This window comes from Oculina patagonica, chromosome 13 (assembly GCF_052425735.1).
Source record: "Oculina patagonica isolate OP01 chromosome 13, crgOcupat, whole genome shotgun sequence".
NCBI lineage: Eukaryota > Metazoa > Cnidaria > Anthozoa > Scleractinia > Oculinidae > Oculina > Oculina patagonica.
Window position 1 is genome coordinate 3,027,040 of NC_135770.1, and position 22,154 is coordinate 3,049,193.

Here is a 22,154-nt window from a genome sequence, read left to right on the forward strand (position 1 = left end):
CCGATTAAACGCCGGCCTCGTTTAAACACCGGGTCAAAAAACTGCTAATTTTTAAATAAAGACTGGGGCATTTGATCAAGGTCCCAGCGTTGCCGTTTATGAACTTAAAACTCTATATCCGTAACATGTACTTGTTACCATGTTGTTCATATACCGTAAAATTCCGGTTATAAGCTCCCCCGGTTATAGGCCCGTCAACCTGGAAACAAAAAAATACATCCGATTATAAGCCCCCCCCGGATATAAGCCCCCCTCTTCCGGATGACAGTACTGAACAGGGCTAAATGTCGCTTTTTGTGCGTTTTTAACTTAAAAACGTATTTCGATCAACAGTCCCGTGGCTCGTTTCGAAACATTTTTTTCATTCCGCTTATAAGCCCTCCCGGATATAAGCCCCTCCACTTATAAGCCCACTAAAAAACCCTTACGAAGTTGTATAAGCCCAGGGCTTATAACCAGAATTCTACGGTATTGTTTCGGTTTTGTTTGTCACAAATCTTGGTTGCAATGTGTGTTATGCAATATTGTAACTCTTGGTTACAATCATCCTTGCTTGGAGACCCAGGTACAGTTTGTTGGGGCGGAAAGGAGGGGAAAATTGTTTCGCTTTGACAAACTGGCCCTAGGTATCAGAGGATGGGTAATAATAAATCAACTTGAAAAATAACAGAAAGTTTTACTTTGTTAATAAACGCTGGGCCCCGATTAAACCCCTGCTTCAAATAAATGCCAGGTCTACCAGGCCAAGTTTGAAATAAATGCAGGGGGTGTTTAATTGAGAAAATACGGTATTTACATTAATAGCAGGATGATTTTTTGACCCTTATTGATGCTTCGTTATTAGAGGCCCTGTGCGTAAGAGAAACGCCTCTTAAAGGATCTTCTTGTAACACCGTGCCTTCTAAGTGATAAACTCAATACATTTACAAAGTTAAGATTTCTTTTGGCTCCACAGTGTAATCAGCTAAAGCCTTCAGCATTGTCTTTATACCCATGGACGCCTTCTGCATCCACGTAGAACAAACACGTGGAGCTTGGAAGGTGAGGTGCAAACACAACCCTTAGACATCTTTTGATTATGGGGCTGTTGTCCTAAAGTTTAGAAAGGGAAAAATTAATGAGTTTTACAATACTGTATTTATTCGATCAAGCACCCTGGGCGCTTATTAAATTTTTGGACCTTGAGGGTGGGTGCTTATTCGAGGCTGGGCGCTTATTAAATTTTCACCATTTTAAGCAAGCAGTACGTTTCTCTTGCAAGAAAACAATGTATAATAACTAAACGTGAAATAATACGAAAGCTGAATTTTAAATGTTTTTGAAAGTTTCAGTAAAAAAAAAAACCTAAAAAAACTTGGTCTTAGTCTTAGGTCTTAGTCTCTTGATTTTTTTTTTTGTATTATAGGTCTCCGATGTCATTCAAACTGAGAGAAACAGGTTTGTTTTCATCCTTACAAAATCATCAGAAGGTCTTAGTCTCTTAGTAGTACTTAGTCAATTTTAATCTCAACTTCAACAAAAATCAAAATTTCTCTTTTGCCCTCATATAAGGGGGGTGGGGGTAGGCGCTTATTAACTTTTCCAACCTACAGGATGGGCGCTTATTCGAGCTGGGCGCTTATTCAAGGTTGGGCCCTTAATCAAATAAATATGGTAAGTATCTGTCAGGGAAAGGACCATCAAGTGGCATGAAATGAAAACTGGCAACAGAGAAAAAAAACTCGTTTCTTACATCATTACTGCACTGTATTAGTTGCTCTGTTCGAGATAACATCAGACGCACGGTCACCATACTGGACCAGGCCATTCCCAAGGCAGGAATTACAGCCTTGTTTCCACCCGACCATCTGATAAGGAAAAAAAAAGTTTCTTGATCAATGTGCACCTTATAATCTTACAAGATTGTTTTCTTGACAGGGCAAGTCAGTGACAGTTCACCTCAGAGCATGACATCAATTCATGCACTCAACAATAGTCTTTTATGGAGTAAAGTAGCTGAAAACTTTGTGCACCATCAGAAACTCAAAGGATTTCTGATGATTTTGTAAGGATGAAAACAAACCTGTTTCTCTCAGTTTGAATGACATCGGAGACCTATAATACAAAAAAAAAATCAAACAATCAATGACAGATTCACTTATTAAACCACTGGCAGACAAGTCTCTGTGTTTGAGGCCGCGTGACATAATGATTACGGTATGCGCTATTTGATCGCATACATTCACTGTTATTTATAACGATTGACCTACGCTTGAGCCAACTGATCGTGAGAAATGACAATTGTCATTTTTTCTTACTTTAGCTGGGGGCGGTGACGACTATCGAGGAATTAACGGCCTCAAAACCCCATAAAAATACAAAAGATCGCACTAAAAATGAAAGGTAAGTGAACTTTATTTATCTGGCTTACAGTACATCAAAGTTTGGGATGAAAAGATGCGAAATGCAGTATTTTTATGGAGCATTTCTCACGATCAGTTGACTCAAGCGGAGGTCAATCGTTACAAATTACAGTGAATGTATGGGATCAAATAGCGCATAGTGTGACGCTTACGTCACGCGGCCTCAAACACAGAGACTTGTCTGCCTATGATTAAACAAGAAACACATGGATCATTATGATCAAATTGTGAAGTGTTTGAGTGGTAATTATGTAGTTAGGTAAAGTAGTTTGCCAACTATACAAAACCTCATATGCCCAAGAGGGATGCAATAGCTTTACTTGTGGACTGACTACAGTTCATGTGCATTTTTGCTTTAAATTAATTAACATTTTTGTAACGAAAGTTAATAAAATGCAGAAAAAATGACTTTTTTTAGACCACAGTACAGAAATGATAAACTAATAAATGCTAAAATTGTCATGACAAGTGCTTGAGTAGAATGTTGCTTAGCAAGAAAAAGTATCAGACATGTACACAAACCTGGTTTACACAGACCACTGGGGTGGAATAAAGATTGCTAAGCTTGTGAAGTTGTGCTCCAAATGACCTGAGAACCTTTGCACGCTTGGACGTTTCTCCAAATGAAAACTCCACACGAAAGAGAGCAGCAATGGAGTCGATTATCACAAGCTTAATAGCTCCTCTATTCATTAGCACAGGTAAGCGATGTGTTATGATGTTTCGTAAGTCATCCTGCATAGTAATTAAAATGCATAATTTAATTTAATACATATTATAATCCATTAGGCATCGTGACCTAATGGTTAGCGCGCTGGACTGCAGATTGAGCGGTCCGAGTTCAAGCCCTGGCCGGGGTCACTGTGCTGTGTTCTTGGGCAAGACACTTTACTCTCATAGTGCCTCTCTCCACCCAGGTGTTTAAATGGGAACTGACAAATTAATGCTGGCCTGGGATAGCACGCTGGACTGCAGATTGAGTGGTCCAGGTACAAGCATTGGCTGGGGTCATTGTGTTGTGTTCTTGGGCAAGACACTTTACTCTCATAGTACCTCTCTCCATCCAGGTGTATAAATGGGTACCCGCAAATAAATGCTGGGGGGGGGGGGAACGCTGCGATGGATTAGCATCCCATCCAGGGGGGAGTAGAAATACTCCTAGTTGTTTCATGCTATGTAAAATAGGATAAGCTCCAGCTTGATGGCTTACTATGCTCGACACAGATTTATCCTTTTACCTATAATCCAAACTTTAATTTATTTCTCTGACTTGCCTAAATTTTAGCTACCTTGGCTCTTCTGCTCTGTTTTGATTTAGAAGCTTTTCCTAACATTCTAAAAACTCACCACATCAGCTGCATGTTCAATGAAGATATTGTCAGTGAGACTGGCTGCAGAATGGAGTCCTCGACTTTTGGCAAAACTCTGTGTAAGTTGATGCAGTCTTTTGCTGGGAAAAACATCCTCAGTTGAAATATAAACTGCACCTGTTTAAAAAGTATTTATTTTGATAAGCAGTCACTAACATTGACTCTAGTGAGTATAAAAATGCCATGAATTATACAGTCAGTAGCTATGTCTGTTAAAAAACGTGACTAGTATTTGAGAACACAAGAGAAATGAAGAAAGCATCATTGAACTGTAGGTGAAGTTTTAGCTTCTACATTTTTTGTGCATTTCAGTGATAACTTTAAGCATAAGAGGGTTCATACTCTTTTGAGCTTTTGAAATTCCATGAATTTTTCATGACCCTTCAAAGTTTTCCATGACCTAATTTGACCATTTTTCTTGGACATTTTCAAAAATCATCTTGATTTCGAGTAATAACCTATTATGTTTTTTGTACAATCAATACCATTTCCCGTGAACCAAACTTAAATTCCATGACATTCCAGGCCTGGAAAATGAATTCTAAAATTCCATGACTTTCCTGGTTTTTCCATGACCCGTGTGGACCCTGCATAATTATTATTATGAAGCAATTAATATTTAATTTCTTTTTCACCATCAAGAAAAAAGGTGATGAGATTAAAGTGGAGCCCCAATATAACAAATCTCTCAATTAGAAATGAATGATTTTTTTCAGTCCAACCTAATTTGCTAATAGTAAAATATATTGCAACAGAACTCTGGTGTAACAAGCCCCTGTTATAACAATAACTGTTTCCATTCCCTTGGCACTTTATTATTTTGGGATTTTAGTTTATTTAGGAAATTGTAAACTGGAAAAAAAAATATGGCCATGCTTCTTTATGTAGAACAACTTTGAGCTTGAAACTGCAGAAAGAGTAGAAACCACTGGGGGGACAACTCAAAAAAGTTTTGTCCCGGGGGGAGGGGGTACTCCCTATAATGGCCTATACGGGGAGGCTCCGCCTGAAAGGGGTACCTAACTCAGGCTCCAGGTATATAAAAGGGTAGGGATTTCACAAATTTAGGTATATGAAAGGGTAGGGAAATCTGCCATAATGATATTTTAAAAGGCCTTAACCTTAAATATTTCGAGCAGACGCAACTTTTGGCTGTATCGTCTTAATTTATTAAGCACTATATGAAAATGACAAGAAAACTTCCCATTTTTGGTACCGTAAATGTAATGTCATGTAGATATATGAAAGGGCCGGGTGCCTTTCCTGTCAAAATGGTATATAAAAGGGTAAGGGGTTGGATCTCCGGGCGGAGCCTCCCCGTACAAAACCCTTTTCGAGTACCCCCCCCCCCCAGAGTTTTGTATGGGGAGGCTTCACCCTGCAAGGTCCATCCCCTTACCCTTTTATATACCATTTTGACAGGAAAGGCACCCCTTTCATATACCTTTTACTAAAAAAACGTACCCCTTTCGTATACCTAAAAGACATGGCATATACCTAAAACAGAATCTTGCTGTTTAAAAAATTAAAATGACACAGTCTAAATGTGCATATGTTCAAAAAACATGTATTTTAATTGAAGGCCCTTTTTAATACGGTTAACCTAAATGACTGATATCTCTACCCTTTCATACAACTAAACTTGTGAAATCCCTACCCTTTTATATACCTGAAGCATGAAAAAAGTAACCGTATCAGGAAGAGCCTTCCAGTAAATACTAGTTATGCAACACATTCGAGTGGTATACTATGGAATATCCCACAAGTCACTTGTATCTTCTCGGTATACACACGAGCCTTTAGGCGAGTGTGTATGCCAAGAAAAAACAAGTGACAAGTGGGATATTCCATAGTATACCACGAGAAAGTGTTGTGTAACTATTTTATACCATGCCATAGAAAATACGCTTACTAAAATTCGTCGAGAATACAGTCGCAGCGCACTATGGGAAGGTTGGGTTGAATACCGTCGAATATACAACGGCTTTCCTGTATTCTGATTGGCTGTATTTTCTATGGCATGGTATAAAGGCCGTTATAGGGAGTACCCATCCCCCCTGGTATAAACGTCAGTTATACAGTGAGAATAAAATACCCACCCCCTCCAAGACCACCAAGATCTTGAGGTAACTGAACTGTCAGGCACAGCTGCAAACAAATTTGTGTTTTGCCAGAGGAGCTTTCTCCTGTGATCTCTGTGATGCCCTCTCTCAGGATGCCCCCACGTAAAAAGCCATCCAATATTTGGCACCCCAGAGACAATGTACGTCCCTTGTTTGATCCTTGTGTGTGAGTTGCACTGTTGTACAGTGACAGGGCAGTTCTCATAGGTGGAGATGGGAGAGAATATGCCACAGCTTTTATAAGAATGGAGACATCAAAAGAAGACAGCTTTGTGGTTCTTTCCAAATCTGCTGCTGACATACAGAGAATGGTGGCTTGATTTGTCAACTTGGCTGTACAGGAAATTAAAATCAATAATTTGATTTTAAAAATGAAAATTGCATATTACATGTAAGAATCTACACATACAAAATGTAACTTACAGTACTGTACGGTGACTTCTAACCAGAGCCTAGAGGACACCTCTCCAACAGAGACACTTTTCAAAATGGACGCCTGGAATTGCCACTATACAGTTCTTCAATCAATGTACTGTAACTCAACTAATTTTTTCATTTTTTTTTTTGCCTGGGAGCGATTTTAGAATACCAGGTCACTTATTTACGACATTTACATATCTCTTGCATCTGAACTCTGTTTAGAACGAAGGCAAGCATATGTATAATAATTTATAATTTATAAATACAGAAACAAAAGTAACCATTCAAATTCACTGAGATGCAAATAAGTGTCCCGGTATTCTACAGTATAAGGCCCTATTCTCCCTGAGGAGATATAAAGGATTCAAGAGAGATTCTACAGTATAACCCTGCTAAGTATGAGAACCAAGATGCCAATTGTACTATCGTGGCAGAGAATTAGGCCCGGAACGTTACCTCAACCATAGCTTGTTTTGTCATGCATAAAGCTGTTTTCCCCAGACATTTTACCTTTCTTTAGCGCTGTTATTATTCGAGGATGAACATCCAACCTTTCCACAGTGTTCATTGTTGCTTTTTCCCCCTCTACGTTGAGTTATAATCTCGGTTTGGACGATTTGTGTTTGAAATAAATCGCAAAAACATTGTCAGAAGAGTTTCGAAAAGAGCGCCTTGCCGCCATAATAAACCGCCTGCAAGGATTTATGGGTTTTTCTCGTTTCCAGATCTCCCTGTGTCTCGCATTCAGCGATTTCGGCCTCTTGCTGGCCGGTTCCCCGGTTTCGAGAGCTTTAACTTATACGGCTGTTATTAACGGGTTTGGCTTGGTTTTACGTTTGCTCAGCATTTACCGTTGACAAAAATTTACACATTTCTAAAAAAGAAACAGCGGACGCGCAGATGCTTTAGCCCCCCCCCCCCCCCCGGGGGAGACTCCTATATTAAAGGGACGGGGATGTTCGTCGGAAATTTTAAAAAGAAACCCGTAAAAGAGACCAATCTGGGCGTGACTCAAGCTATTTTAAAGCCCATAAAGATACCAAAATTCTGAAAAAAAAGTCTTATATTTGTATATTTCTTCGTGTGTAACCCTAGTCCAGGCGGGCAGTTCCTGAACTCTCTCTTCCGCGCGCCCATTATAGGGATTGAACCCTGGCGCGCCTGGGTGGCATAAATATATTGTGCTCGAAAACTTTTGAGCAACTTTTAGCGTTTTGAGCAACTTTTTGTAGTACCAGCAACGTAGGGCAACTTTTGCCTTCCTTGGCAACTTTTGAGCAACAAATTGATATAAAAGCAATCCAAACCATAAAAGGTCGTTTCATTTTGAAGGATTTTTATCTTTTTTTATTTTTATTTTTTATCTATTATTGAAGTTATGTTGAGTTTAAAGAGTACATGGATTGCAACAAAGTATTTATTTTTCTCATATAACAATGGCTTTTTGGCCTCTTTTAATGATTGTAAGAATATTTAATGAAAATGTTTAAATGGCAACAAACAACCAAACACGTTTTGAGTATTTATCTAAAACAAAACGACCCTAGTTAGCAAGCAACTTTTCTAAATTTTGGTGGCAACTTTTTTATATTTGTGAGGCAACTTTTCCTGAATTTACTAGCACAATCTATTCATCCCTAGCCCCTATATAAGGCGCGCGGAAGAGAGAGCTCAGGGACTGGACTAGTGTAACCCTAAACGAGTAAACGAGACCCTGAAGGCTAAAAATATTGCCGTTTTACCCTGAACACCCTATGCGAGACCCAGAGTCCGAAATTTACACCCCTAAGCGAGTCGACGATCGAGCATCCCCGTCCTTTCATATGGGAGTCCCTCCCTCGGGGCCTTAGCAGAACAGGTAAAAGAGAGCTTCAGCTGTCATCAATAACGTCTTTCCAATATTTTTAAAGTATATGAAAATAATGATGGCGCTTACATTAAAAGGCTTTGCCACGGATTTAACCAGATTTTTAAACAGCCAATATTTCTATTTGTGTCACAGGAAACCTAAAAATAATAGTCCATCAAAAATTAATGCACTGAAACTGTTAACGAGTGTCTTAAGATGTGAATGGCTCGGATAAAAATGGATTGCAACTTGAAAAATTAACTTTTCAGATTTTTAAACAGCCAATATTCTATTTGTGTCACGGGAAACCTGGGAGCAGGGGTGGCGCAGTGGTGAGGCGCCGCCTCCCATCAATGTGGCCCGGCAATTTTGGCCCGGTGCCAACGTTGGTTGAGTTTGTTGTTGGTTCTCGTTCCTGCTCCGAGGGTTTTCTTTGGGTCTCCGGCCTCCCTCCACAAAAACCAACACTCCAAATTCCATCGACTTGGAGCACGTACACGTCTGTACGAGCCCGGCTCTCTGTGTACGTGGGTAAATAAATTACATTTTTTTTTTTACATTTCCGCATGACTTCACAAAAATCGATGTTTTAAGCCGTAGCTTGATTTCTATCCGCAAATTAAGTATATATCTCTTTCTTTAGATGTCTAAAGATAATGTTTTTTATGTGTTAAGTTGCCTACCACTAATTTCAGAACAGTATAGACCAAAATTCTGCAGAATCCCCGACGTAGCTCCTTTAAGGTTACTATTTAACAGTTAGCGGCTAGCTAATTTTCTATCGGCTGATAGTTGGCGAGGGGGGAACCCCCGTATTTAAAGGCGGAAAAAGGGGGCGGGCCTTTTTTTTTAAAAACCCCCTCACCATATATTAAATAAAAAATTATTTTTTTTTTTTTAAAGGTTTAAAGCGATTTTAGCGAGTTGCGCAAAAATCGCTAAATTTAGTGCTCGTTAAAATTTGTCTCGATCAAATTTAACACTCGTTAAATTTAAGTATCCCCCTTTAATAGTCCAACCCCAAAGAAAACAAAATTAAGCATAGTCGACTTGAATTAGAATTCTTTTAAAAATAGATGCCGGTAACTTTCAGTTCTTAATTTTCTGGCAGTGCAAATTTAATGTTCATTTTTTTTTTTATTTCAAGTGAGTTTCTTCTTTTACTGAAGATTGGTTTCCACCTAAGCTATATGTTCATTACAAACTGGCTTATACGATATCATTAACTTTTTTAAATTTTTCGGAAAATCGATTAATTTTAAAAGTCGCTATATCTTCCTGTGGAAAAATTGCTAAAATAAGTAGCCGCTAAAATTAGTAACCCTTAGGTAATTCATAGATCAGTCACGTACTAAACTATATGACGCGGAGCGGGAGTCAGTGACTCGCAGGGAAAGGGCGGGGTGGGGGTTACGGACGACCGGAAATCCCTGTAGTTTATAGGAGGAGAGGGTGAGGGGGATGGGCAGTTATCTGCGTCCAGATGAACTCAAGCGAAGGACAAGTGAATCAGTGTAGACGGTCCCTTATCGGAGTACCCAGTCTTGAGGTGTGGCGAAGTTTGGATCAACGCAAGCATGCAAGCATAAGTTGCCTGGTTTCTGTGCTTGCCCGTCCGACTCTCAACATTGAAAACGACCCCGGTTTATATGATCTCCGCAATATTTTGTGTTTGTTCGCTATATTGGCCTGGGATCAAAATATTAAATGTCACAATAAACTCTAACTATAATTGATGAATAAACATCGACTAAAGTTGGGCAGCCATGCAAAACATCTAAAGAATATAACAGGTTTTGTGGCCTGACCATTGTGTTTTGGTCCTTAACTTGTTGTCGGCATTTTATTAACCAAAATAACCTCCCAGGGTGAAAGCCTTGAGTGTTGTTTGTTTAAAAAAAAGGTCATGTAGCAGTGAAGTCAATTTTCGATCAGCTTGTTTATATGTTTGTCTTGAGTAAGTCCGGCCTTTTGTTCAGGCAAAACGAACTGAGATTTAGAATCGTCTGCGCGGAAACGATCCACATCTCTAAGTGAACCCGTGCTTACCTGATGCTGCGAGACTGGCATAAGTTAACGGGCATTTCTCACGCCCTAATTAATGAGCAGTTATCGGCCCTTGCAGACACTAATTGGTGCTTATAGCTTTCCTCTAGACCAAACTCCAGTTTCAAAATTTGGTCGCCGACTCACGTTTATTCCATGCCACGTTAACAATTCGCTTTCAAACATCTCGGAGACGTCTTCTAAACGCAGTTAAACGACAGGCATTTCAAATCTGTGTATATAAAATTTGTAGAATCATTATCTTTTTTTGCATGACTTGCAGTTCCTTTTTCGCCAACCTTGTGGGGGCTAGGCAGCTTTGCGGGGTTCTCGCTCCGCACGAAGCCATGCACCCCAGCACCCAAAACCGGGCCAAGTGACCTCGATCGAGATCAGGATCGAGATCAGAGGAGGTTGGACACCAGCCCGCGAAGAGTTATGGGAGCTCTTTTGTTTTTTTTTACCGCGGATTTTTTATCCCTTTAAAATTTTTTTTTCCATTTTTCTTTTTTTTTTTTCATATTGGTTTGGCGGAAGGTATCATAGGGCCCAGTCCTTGACCCGCGCACATTGGAAAGTCGCGTGTTCTTAGACAGACATACTTAGATTTAATGAGGAGATTAATAATAAAGCTGTCAATATGAACGCCAACAAAATAACAATGTCAGTACTTTGCGCGCTAATTGTCACGAAACCCGTGGCATAATCTGCTAGCTAAACGACGTTGCTTGGACTTTTCATGAAAAAAAAAACCGCTTTTTTGTTTATTTGGCGTCGTATTTCGAATTGAGGATTTCTATGAAATTTCTAGTAGTACACCAGAACGTTTGTTTGTTTGTTTGAACGTTGGTCATCTACCCTGGGTGCGAGAGGGTTCACAAATAGCGTCTTTCCTGCAAAAAAGAAGAAGAAAACCCTCTGGCAGCCAGGGTATCAGTCATCAGGAAGCATTTGCATGCCCCGTGCGAGTGACTCATCCGGCGGGGCGTGATGGCGCAGGCCAAGAAAACACGGACGCACGCTATGTTTCCTGTTGTCGCTTTCGACTTCGCTGCTAAAAAATAGCAACATGATGAAATTAGTAGAATCCACAGATCTGCGGAATACGGTAAAAAAAAAGATGAAAAAAATAATCGTCTGACACTGATTGCTTAGCGTGCAAAACAGGTGGTTTTGCAAAGTTCGACGCACACAAGAGTGAACTTGGTGGGCGAGCACCCGCGCGCCAGATCGCGCGCTGCGTTCTGTCCTGCTTTAACGTCCGTTCCGTAGCGATTGCGTAACTCAGGACGACATGCAAGCCCCCGTCTCGACTATTAAAATATACTGCACTGATACTGTTTTCGTCTGAGACGGGTCTGTACAATTTGAACAAACTGAGGAATTACGATCTTTGGTATGTACCACTACACTAACCAGATGTCAATCTGGTTAGCAATTTCGACCATTTTTCTGAAAGAAAGAAAATTAAAAGGGTGTCTGGTTTGTTACCGAGAAACGATCGGTCCGATATGGAATGCGAGAAAAGGTTGCGTGATTATTGAAAATATAGCCAGAAGCTGTCATTTAAATTGCTATTAATCTTAGTCATATCTCTTTCAAATCGAATTCAATATTTTCAAAATTCCTTAAACAGAAATAGACATTTTCGGGTTTCCTTGACGCTGTGAAGTACTTTTCAATTACCTCCGTTCTTCGCGACACGCACTTTTTCGAATTTAAATTTTTTGGTACAATTCGACGGAAATGATTATATCGAATTATAGAATTAAACAAAAGCAAACGGAAGCTGAATGAAGGATTAGCTTATATTATCGTTCGATTTACATAGATGCCATTTTTGGGCTAAGTACTTCCCATGGTAACCGATCTTATATCAATCAGCTCAGAACAACATTAGTTCTTTTCTGTCTTGACATTTAGTCAGGTTCCCAGCAGGTTTGTCACGCCTCAGTTCAGTGTCACGCAAGTTGTCAGCGTGTGTCAGTTCCGCTCGCGGACATAAATATGTTGGTTCGCCGGTCAAGCAGAGGAGACTTACGCTCGTAGTTTTTCGTCATAAGCATCGATAAAAACATGATAACTACCCTGTATACCACCTACGGAGAAGAACCCCGTGTTAGAGTAAGTGAATTATTTATGATATCATCACAAAGTATAGTTCTGTTACCGTATTCACCGACTGTAAAAATTCACCTCGGATATAAACCTGTTTCGTCATCTATATTTATGGATCCATTTTTTTGAAGGACCCTACTACTAAAACGACGGCCGACGCTGAGAGTCGAAGAAAAATGGTGAGTTTCACGTTTTATTCTTATAAATTGTTCATCTGAACACTCTTTACTTGTTCCCAAACTATGTTTCTTGTTGAAGCCGGTATAAGACATTGTTCAAAGAAATGTCAATCCGGTCCCCGTTCGCGCTTTACGAATTCCCGCTGATTATGGAGTGATGAAAGTCTTGACTAGGAATTTTCAAGAGCGCCGACAAAATTGCCGGGTCTCAAGAGTAACGGAGTTTAAATGTACGGTTTCAAAAACAAGACAAGCTGAAGTCAAATATTTTGTGGCAACAAGTTTTAAGCGACGTCAGGTCTTAGCGTGTACGTTTGTGTATATGTATCCGATACCCCTTTAGCTGTAGAATACTATTGACTGTGTAGGGAAGGAACTGCTAATTATACTTGTTAAATGTTTGTATTTACACAAATGAGGTTTTCCTTTCACTACAAGTCAGAGAATACACTCAAAGTCTAAATTTCAGTTACAGAATTTTTTTGACACAATAAAACAGTATTCCGTGTAACTTTACACGGAATTCCACGGATGGTAATTATGCATACCAAACGCTCAAGCTTTGTCGGAACGACTCATGGCGGATGGCGTCATATCACCTGATTCCGTTCAAGTGTCTTTTGTGGTGTGCCCTTCTGACCTCGCTGTATTGTTCATCTTCTCTCGTGAACTGGAACTTGCAAATCACGTCTTTGTTCCTCAAAAGGAACAGAAAAATTGCTTCAAAGCGTGTCCAAGAAACCGGCCGCGGACCGCTTACTGGGACCCCCTTTATCTGTCGCGTGATGTTTCGAGCGTTAGCTAATAGTCTGACTAGTTATTCCGGCGAACAAAACAGAAGGGTGTTTCGGAAAAAACTGGAACTAATGTGGTATAACTCTGTTTCTAAGTTGTGCTTCGCCTAATTGCCTTTCTAATTACATTAGCAATGTTCAGTGAAACTTCTTTTGCAACGGCTAAAAACGATACGTCGAGGATGTCACACTCCGCAAAATTTCGTAAAACTGTACGTCTCACGAGAGAGGTCGAATTCAAAAGCTCTGTTGGACTCGAGACCAGATCGAAGCCCTGAATTTCTCAAAACAGTAGATTACATTGAAAGCCTGTTAATAAGTGGCCCTTGAATAAAAATCGCTATTAAAGAAAAACATTATTGCAGTTAACACCCCGGGCCACAGAGAACACAAGGTGGGTTCCCCGCCCATGACAAAATCCTGCACCAGCGAAGCGCGCGAGGCAAAATTAAAAAAATAGAATGCAAATGAACATAGAAAATATGAGCGTGTTTTGAGAGAAATAGAGGGATTCTAGACGAAGTTTTTTTTATGAAAGTGTTTGAGCAACACCGGCTGTTTTAGAAAGTGTTTTAGGAAAATCGACCGCCATTTCGGTTTGTTTACCTGTGTGGTGACGTAACTCGCGCGCTTTGCTCTTGGGCTTGCTATAGTGACGTAACTGCGAATCGCGAAGTCCCTACGGGCGTGGACGGAACGTGGGCGAATCGTGGGAGGAGGGTGTATCTTTCTGTTATCAACTGTTATAATACCCAAAGTTGGGCACAAAAGCTTCAGTGCGCTGTTTCAGTTGAGAGCATTCCGCCCACACACAAAGCCAGACATGATCTCAACCTTGAACGAACTTAATTATATATTTAATATTTTAAAACAGCTTCCTTCGACAATCATAGTGTCTCTCTTCGTAGAGAGGACAATGAATTTAAGCGCGATACGATTTCTTGGTGTTCGATGATATCGAAACTGATTCACCTCTCTAGCGAGGTACCGACTCAACCTAAAAGTTAACGCCTTTCGATTTCTGGACCACGGCCTTCAAGTTCGCTGATGCAGAAAATGATAGAGAAAAAAATATAAAATTCGTGCACGCTTTCAAGCTGTTCATCCGTCGACCCACTTTATAGATATCCTTGCTATGACACCCCCAAAGGAGGGAATAATATTTTTTTGATAATGGCAGGATTAACAAAGTGAATTGCAAATACTGTCAAAAGAATTCGTTATCTCAAAAATCAATCACAACAATGGACAAATAATTCCATTAGACACAACATTATCAATTGTCCACTTGTTAATTTTTTTGTGTGCTGTTTTAAGAGCGAAACGTTTGCACTAAAAATAACCATGACTCAATCCACTTAACACAAGTACTTACTCTACCTTTAACATATTTTAAGAAAGGAAAATCAAATTCCCTACTGCTGTGGTTTATAATTCTTTGCGTAAAACGATTTTGTTAAAACAATTTGTTAAATGCTTTATAGCGAGAAGATTTTAAAACATCGATTTTATTTTATAATTTACTTCGCGTTGTCACCTAAAACATAGCGTACCAACACTCATTGACTATTAAACTAAAGTGTTCTCAGTTTGGAAGATTTGAATAACAGTGAAAAATATTTCACGCGCTATTGTAAATTGAAATAGTGAATATCAAGAGCTGGTATAATGCAACGGGATATTTTGCTCTACCAAAACCCTCGCCCCGCACCGAGGTTTTACGGTAAATCATGTTGTTGTTTTACATACGAAATCACAGCACTTTTCTTTTGAAGTTACTGTGGAAATTTCAACCAGTCAGCGTGCCAGTGCGTGCCGTTTTATAGTGGCGAGAATTTTCTCACATGCTCTATCCCTTCCAGTCTGGACCAGCAGGGGGGGGGGGGGGGCTCATTTTTGATAATTTTGTACCTAAATAATTACGCATATAACCCACGAGGACATTAAAACATGAATACAAAAAAAACATCAGCAGTTTGTTGTTATTTTTTGTTCCGGCCGACAGCATTATCCCGTATTATTTTGCTGTTGACTCCTCAGATTACCTCCGTTTCCTGACAAAACCGATTAAAAAGACTGTCGTCCACCTAAAAAACCAGGTGATCACGTCAGACCAAATAACAACAAACCATTCAGAACATGCATTCAGAACAGAACATGCAACCGCTACCAAGCGCGGGAAAACAGTCATACAACCGGTGCTTTGCGCGGGAAGACACGCTGGTACCGCTGATGTCGAGGTCAGGTACAGGTGTCTACACCAGCCCCCCCCCCCCCCCCCTGTGATGTTTACTTGTTTTATTATAGTTTATAATAAGTTTGTGGCTGTTTTGCACGTGTTTTGGAAACCGCAATACCCAAGTTGTTATAGAAACAGCGTCTTCAATGTTGTGAGGATTTTTAGGCAGTGTTGACATAAAAGACCATAAAACCGTAAACGGCTTTTGTAATGCTGCTGACCATTACGAATTCGTGAAACTTTCCAGACTTTCCACGTTCCAACACTTTTACAAAGCTATTACAGAAAAGTATGCTTAAGTTCTCTTTGAAATACTTTACGTTACTTGGTCATTCGCAAAATTCTTGGTTTGAGATAACGCTAAATCTTAATTTTGTCTTGGTAGCGGGTGTTTAGCGGGTGTTTTGGTTTTTTATGGTGTTTTCTATTGTCTCGAAAATTGTCTCCGCAAAAATTTAAACCACGGCACCTGCTATTCTTCAGTAAATCAAAAAATGAATAAAAATAAATAAAGTAATAAAAAGAGGCCGTCCAAAATCCACCTGGACATGAACTGCAGAAGCAGAATTTCAGGCTATAAATCTTACCTGGGGGTAACCTTCGCGGCTTGCAAAGGATCGACAGGAATGGAGTTTATGCCCTATGCGCCACTGGGCGTAAAAGGATTGATGATGAAATAAAGTAATAAGCTCCAAAATGCGTGATCTTGTTATTATATGTCCGCTGGCTTGCCTGATTTTTGACCAAGAGTCATCGTCAGGGACCAATTTGCCCTGTTCCACCGTAAACAAGAGCAGAGATGACTTATCAGTGTTATCAATAGATAGCCTGAATTTCACAGCCGTTTTTCTGGTCGGGCGCTTACGAGAGGACAGCTTAAAATGCAAGCTATGTCAGGGGAAAGTCGATTTTGCCATCCTTAACAACTAGGATTTTAGCCTGTGTACAGCCGCCACCCTCCCCTCAAAAAATCGGGGAGGGGAGGGGGCGGCTGTACACAGGCTACGAGGACTTGTGCACTATGGTTTATCCATGAAACTTGTGAAGGAAAACTGAAGTACTATATCGTGCTTCACGCTAAACGGTTCAGCTGAAGTCTGTCTTGGCTCACCATGGTTCTCTGTATTGGTCACTTTGTCAATTAGACTGGTTGCCAAGCAACAAATTGGTGGAGAGAGACCTTAATGGCTTTTCCATTTACATTGATTTATATCAGTTGTTTACCGAATAAAAGTACAATATCTATTAGACATCTGGCGTTTAAGCGGATCAAGAGGATGAATTTACATAAAAAGAAGTCAAAATTTTGAAACGTTCGCCTTTTATCTCCTTAAAGTAGCTTTGTCTGATAAATTTTGATTTCTATTCATGGCCAAGTTAGCTTCAGTGGATAATGACTGGATCTGAGACTCAAATAAATATCTAAACTCAAGAAAATAAAAGGAGTACAACGCATTTGAAACGCATAATATTATAAATAGACTGTCGGAAAGAGACGCCACGAAGATGTTAAACGAAATATGTCGTTATCGACAACGTCAAACAGAGAATTAATGGAAAAAAGCGAATATAATATCATTTTATCGTTCTTTATATCTATAAGATGAAATATTTTAGGTGCTCACGATCACATTTTAAGCACCTGTTCTCGCCAAGAACAATATCACATAACAGACCTTGCAATTATACTGAAAAGTTTTATTATAGAATATTTAAATTCAGTTAAAAAAATTGACATCGTGTTACATTATGTTTTGTTAGCCAGATTGCTTTAATTCTAAGAGCAATGACAATTGGGAAAATGTTAAAGACAATTTTACGAAACCATTTACCTTACCCCTTAGCACATTTCACCGTGAGAAGTTAGTTGGCAAGCTTTTTTTTATTAGAGCTTTAGTACAAATTTAATTTGAAGATAGATAAATTATAACCGATAAAGGAAACAAGCAAGCAAAACTTTATTCTAGATATGTTTACCGCTACCTCAAGTTGATCTAAAGTTTAGTATAAAGTTTAAAATTCAGATGATCCTTTATTTCATCTGATTCTCAATGTCAAAAGTAACCTGGGAACGAGTGCAGTCGTGCAGTCTTAATATCTATTAAAAGTTCAAGCAAGCAAACCGTCTACGATCTCCTACCGGTATACGTTGGATCAACTGAGTGATCTGATCGGTTTGACATATAGAAAACTAAAATTGAAAAGCAGAGACCGATACAACGTAGAATGATAGAATTAGTTTTGTACTATATTTCGGCTGGCCAAACCAGAAGAAGAACGGGCTGGTTTGGCCAGCCGAAATATAGTACAAAACCAATTCTATCATTCTACGTTGTATCGGTCTCTGCTTTTTCAATTTCAGTCTTAATATCCCATGTGTCACTGCAGGCGCCAGTCTCACCGGTTGTATCATCCAGATTACACCTAGACAGTAACATAAGGTCTGGGTTTTGACATGTTATTAGTGTTTTATAGTACTCTTAACCTTAGTACGCGACGGCTCCAGAGCTTATTCCGGTTTTGGCGATTATTGTTTGTAAATCTGGTCTCTTTCGTGTAATTAATCGCATCAACCCCAGACAGAGTGCAGACAGAGTGTACGCTTTATCAGATACTTGGGTAGAATCCGCCAATTTCGAAGTTAGCATAACTCATCTCATGTGATCACATGTCAGGGGCACCCAACGAGAAAATTCTACTTAAGTTGTCGGTTTTAAAGTTAAACGCTAACAAAAGTGTAACTTTTTGGATACGCTAGCTGAACTTTCAAACCTCAGAAAATTTTAGGCAACGAAATATTATCACCCTTATTTACAAGCTGCCCTTCTCAAAAATCGTAGCTGGCCTTTTTTTCGTGCCCAAAACGACATTTTTTTCTCTCTCCGAAACGCAACAGGCATTACTTTCCCCATGTCACGAAAGTTTGGGCTAAAGAAATCTCCAGTTTTTCATCATACTTTAATCCGAAAATCGTAGGCGCCTATAGGTCTTCCGAACAGATATCACCGAAACGGTCTGTTGGGTGCCCCTGACATATAGGACTATTAAACATAATCGGAAATTCTTCGGTCAGCTGCTTTCACTGTACCCCAATACGCGAAAGCTTTGAAAATTGTCAGATCGTTTACTGAATGCCTGCGCTATACATGTTTCGCTTTTGAGCACAAGGTAAATGTCAAATCACTCTCGCACCCTCATATTAACTTCAGATCAGCTGCTTTCATATTTTCACAGACAAGTGACGCCAGCGGCTTTTCAGTTCTTTTTAGTCCTTCTCAAAATTGTTTACTTCGGCTTTGTATTGACCAAGGCAAAATAAACAGTTATTAATTAAGAAGGACGTTGAATTATCATATTCATGCTGTGCTGGAACTCAGTTTTGTCTTCTAACTTGTCTACTTGACTGATCAATATGTTGGAATAACCAAGATATTTATATTTACACACTGATCAAGGCAGCTATGTCTATAACGCAATTCTATCATAATGAGAGCGTTTGCTTTGGCCCAAAATTTGTTAAGAAAATTAGGACCTCCTGAAAACCACACTAGTGAGTGGAGCCTCTGTTAATATAAAAATATAAAAAAAAAATAAAAAAAAAAAGATCGTGGTCTTGGGTTCCAAAAATTAAGGCAGCTATGTCTATAACGCAATTCTATCATAATGAGAGCGTTTGCTTTTTCGGGCCCAAAATTTGTTAAGAAAATAAACAAACCTCTTTTTGCCAAAATCAGAGCGAATAATTGAAAACTCAGTGGTGCTACGTGAAACCGGCAAAACCGGCAAAACGAGTCAGTATTTCGACGGCTTTCATCTCTCTTCCCGCGCTTAACACGGGTATTTTGCCTTTGAATTGTGATTGGTTCCTTGCCCTACCCCTACTTGGGACCGTTGGCAATTATCTCGTGAATACCGGGTTGGGTTGTAGTTTCATAACAGCCTTTTCAAAACTTACCAGCCTTTTCAAGACTTAGCAGAGTGGAAATGCGGGTTTTTATATTTAAACGCAGGTTGATTTTTAACCTTTTGAAGCAAAGAGATGGTTTTTGTAGATTTTTTGTGGTTTGACACTGGCTGCTTTTTCGATCTTTCTGTCACAAGACGTTTCGGCTAGTGCTTAACCCTTTATTTATTTATTTATTTATTTATTTATTTATTAACCCTTTATTTATTGTTGACTCTGTTGCAAGAAAAACATGCAAAGTTTAAAAAAAGAACGTGGCGCGAGACTCATGTGCGTGCACCTGACTACAATTACGCAATTTTTAGATGGGTTTATTCTTGTCATGTTTAGATAAAATAGTGATTCTTTCGATTAAAGTTGAAGAACTGTAGAAGGAGAGCCGTAATTGTTTTCTTTTCCTCTTCTATAATGCGAGGCTCTACAAGGGTGGAGGGGGAGGAAGGGTACATGTGTAAAACGCGCTAAAGAAAAAATCTAATACAAGCCAAGCAAACCATGCAAGTGGCTGACTTTTTTAAAAACTCGCAATCTGAAATTGGCTAAACAGGCGTCTGCCACAGATTGCAAGAAGCCTGGAGCTTAGGTAATGGTTAATTATCAGTAATCGGCAGCTACGTATCACATAAGGAAAAGGTGAAAACGAAGGCGCCTCAGTGGGCGAAGAGTACCTGCGAGGTGATCTAGACGATAGCGCAATCGATTTTCTGTCCAGTGAAAAAAACTGTGGACAGTGCACTTTATTCAGTGTATGACGAAGCGATGATCTCTATCACAGAAGCTGAAAGTGCTTGGAACAATTCATTCAGTGTAGTGTTTTTTGTCAACGATGTCAATGTTGTCACCAAGGGCTGATATTCTGATGTTACGGATCAAACACGAGGAGCGAGATGACTGCTCAGTGTCGTCCCTGAACTCACGAAGCGACGTTAGCATTACTGACTACTGCACATGCAGGTACACTTCCTGGATGGTATGCTGGTCCATTGCAGGTTGGGCTCGTTATTTCCAGTGAGCATATTGTCAGGTGGCCTGCCCAGCAATTCGAGGTCTGTACCCCCCGGGGGGGGGGGGACTCATATAGCCAGGGGAGGCCCGCCCGAAGGGTACCTAGGCAGAATAAGGGTAGGGAAAGAGGAATAGGGTATGATCCCATTAGGTTAAAGGGCCGAAAAAACACAGACCCACTATGGCTGAATAAGCGACATGAAATGACAAGAAAACGCCGAGCATGCCAATCAGGAATGAAGGGGACCCAGAAAAGGAACGAAAGGGGACAACGCAAAAGGAAAAAAGGGAAGGGGAGAGCGGGGGGGCCCCCCGAAACGAGGCCCCCCCCCGGGGGGGTCTGTACCCATTCCTGGGTGAAGAGAGGCACCGAGGGTAAAGTACGTTTCTTGCCCAAGAACACAACAAAACTTCTAAAAACGCACTAACCATTATAGATCACCTATCCTTCGAAAAAGACAAACGAAGAAGAAATAGTATTAAAATAGTATCACACTTAGAAATTTTATGAATCATGAAAGCTGGAAGGTAAAATTCTCATTCAGAGACGCGAAAGCCCTGTAATTTATTTATTCACCTTTCCAAAGGCTTCATGATTCATAAATACTGTCAGCCCAAACCCAAGTTGGGGGGCAGCCAATACACACAAATGGAAAGAAAATGCCCGTGGAGACCCCGACCAAACACACCTAAAGTTGCCACGACCAGCGTGGTGACCCGAGGTGTAGTGGAACACGCCGACTAGTAACAGGGAGACGCGGGCGACCCCGGGGCACCCCAGGACGCGTGTCGAAAGCCTTCTGTAATTTAAGTATCACACTTGTATTGCATTTGAAAATTTGAATCTCTTTACTGAAAATAACTTATTCACACTAGTTCTTAAAATCCTCCCGGCTGGATTTTTGACCCGGGCTGCGAAAGTTGTCACTAGTTCTTTGTACTGGTTTTGTCTCATCCTTTTCCTTTAATAATATATTCAACAAGATAAAATCAAATACCCCTCAAATGCTCTGTTTAGATGCATATCTGATGACGACTCAAGCTTACTTTTTGCTTTACATAATCAAGGCTAAAACTATTCGATAACGCAGTTATAGAATAGTTGAAGAAGTCAGTCTACAGCTACATAATCAAGAGAAAATATATGTTGTCCGGAAAACCTATCAAGGAGAGACTGAAGGACAAGATTTGTCGTTCGGCAATAAAGTGAATCAGTTCTTGTCAAAGAGAAATGGCTTTTTCGCACAGGCCTGGAGTGTTGAGATATTGGAGTTACGTACAAAACTGAATTGCTCTTAAGCTTGATTCCGCAATCACTTCACAAATGTGGTTAACGATTGTAATAAACGCAAATAAAGGTGATAAACGATTGCTATAGAAAAACGACTTGTATGTCTAAAATAATACTTAACATTACTGCGAGCGTACCGATCGAGCCTTTACACAAGAGATTAAGATAGTTATATAGGGCACTTACTACAGGAGTTTTATCAAGAAAGCTTTTAAGCTCAAGGAACGCCGCCTCGCTTAACAATATTAGAGTGAAAGGATTTTTAAGAAGCCAATTAGTTCTGGCACTTAATTTTCAGGGCAGTCATTTTCACAAGCCCTCTTAATGTTGACTGATTCATTCTATTAATTTAGA

The 22,154-nt window shown here is 39.9% G+C and overlaps 2 protein-coding genes and 1 long non-coding RNA gene across 8 annotated transcripts in view; 2 read left to right on the plus strand and 1 right to left on the minus strand.

The window, feature by feature from the left end:
• Positions 1 to 12: 12 nt before the first annotated feature.
• On the plus strand, positions 13 to 736 carry LOC144634215 (uncharacterized). Its single transcript, XR_013567168.1, has 2 exons — positions 13 to 141; positions 460 to 736. It is a non-coding gene; the product is annotated as an uncharacterized LOC144634215 (long non-coding RNA).
• On the minus strand, positions 452 to 7,075 carry LOC144634197 (DNA repair protein XRCC3-like). The gene is made up of 7 exons (XM_078493097.1): positions 6,826 to 7,075; positions 5,872 to 6,228; positions 3,750 to 3,889; positions 2,925 to 3,137; positions 2,063 to 2,094; positions 1,733 to 1,847; positions 452 to 1,092 (listed from the first exon to the last, which is right to left on the minus strand). Exons 1-7 carry the CDS (start codon positions 6,881 to 6,883, stop codon positions 961 to 963), a joined length of 1,047 nt encoding a protein of 348 aa, XP_078349223.1. The 5' UTR covers positions 6,884 to 7,075; the 3' UTR covers positions 452 to 960.
• Positions 7,076 to 11,329: 4,254 nt separating this feature from the next.
• Positions 11,330 to 22,154, plus strand: part of LOC144634184 (MAP/microtubule affinity-regulating kinase 3-like) — a 36,866-nt gene continuing 26,041 nt past the window's right edge. For 2 of the 6 annotated variants that reach the window (XM_078493078.1, XM_078493079.1), the window contains exons 1-2: positions 11,332 to 12,334; positions 12,460 to 12,507. In XM_078493078.1, the coding sequence (XP_078349204.1) occupies positions 12,287 to 12,334; positions 12,460 to 12,507 (96 nt within the window). In that variant the 5' untranslated portion in view covers positions 11,332 to 12,286. Of the gene's footprint in view, positions 12,335 to 12,459; positions 12,508 to 22,154 lie in introns of all 6 variants that reach the window. The other 4 variants (XM_078493082.1, XM_078493085.1, XM_078493083.1 and 1 more) reach the window with 3 other exon arrangements.

Bases quoted from the DNA above. Each gene is read 5' to 3' on its own strand.
- LOC144634197 (XM_078493097.1), bottom strand. From the start codon at position 6,883: ATGAACACTGTGGAAAGGTTGGATGTTCATCCTCGAATAATAACAGCG. The intron at 3,890-5,871 runs GTGGGTATTTTA...CTTTTTAAACAG, and splicing joins TCTTGGTGGTCTTGGAGGGG to GTGCAGTTTATATTTCAACT. The intron at 1,093-1,732 runs GTAAGAAACGAG...TCTAAACTTTAG, and splicing joins TAATACAGTGCAGTAATGAT to GACAACAGCCCCATAATCAA.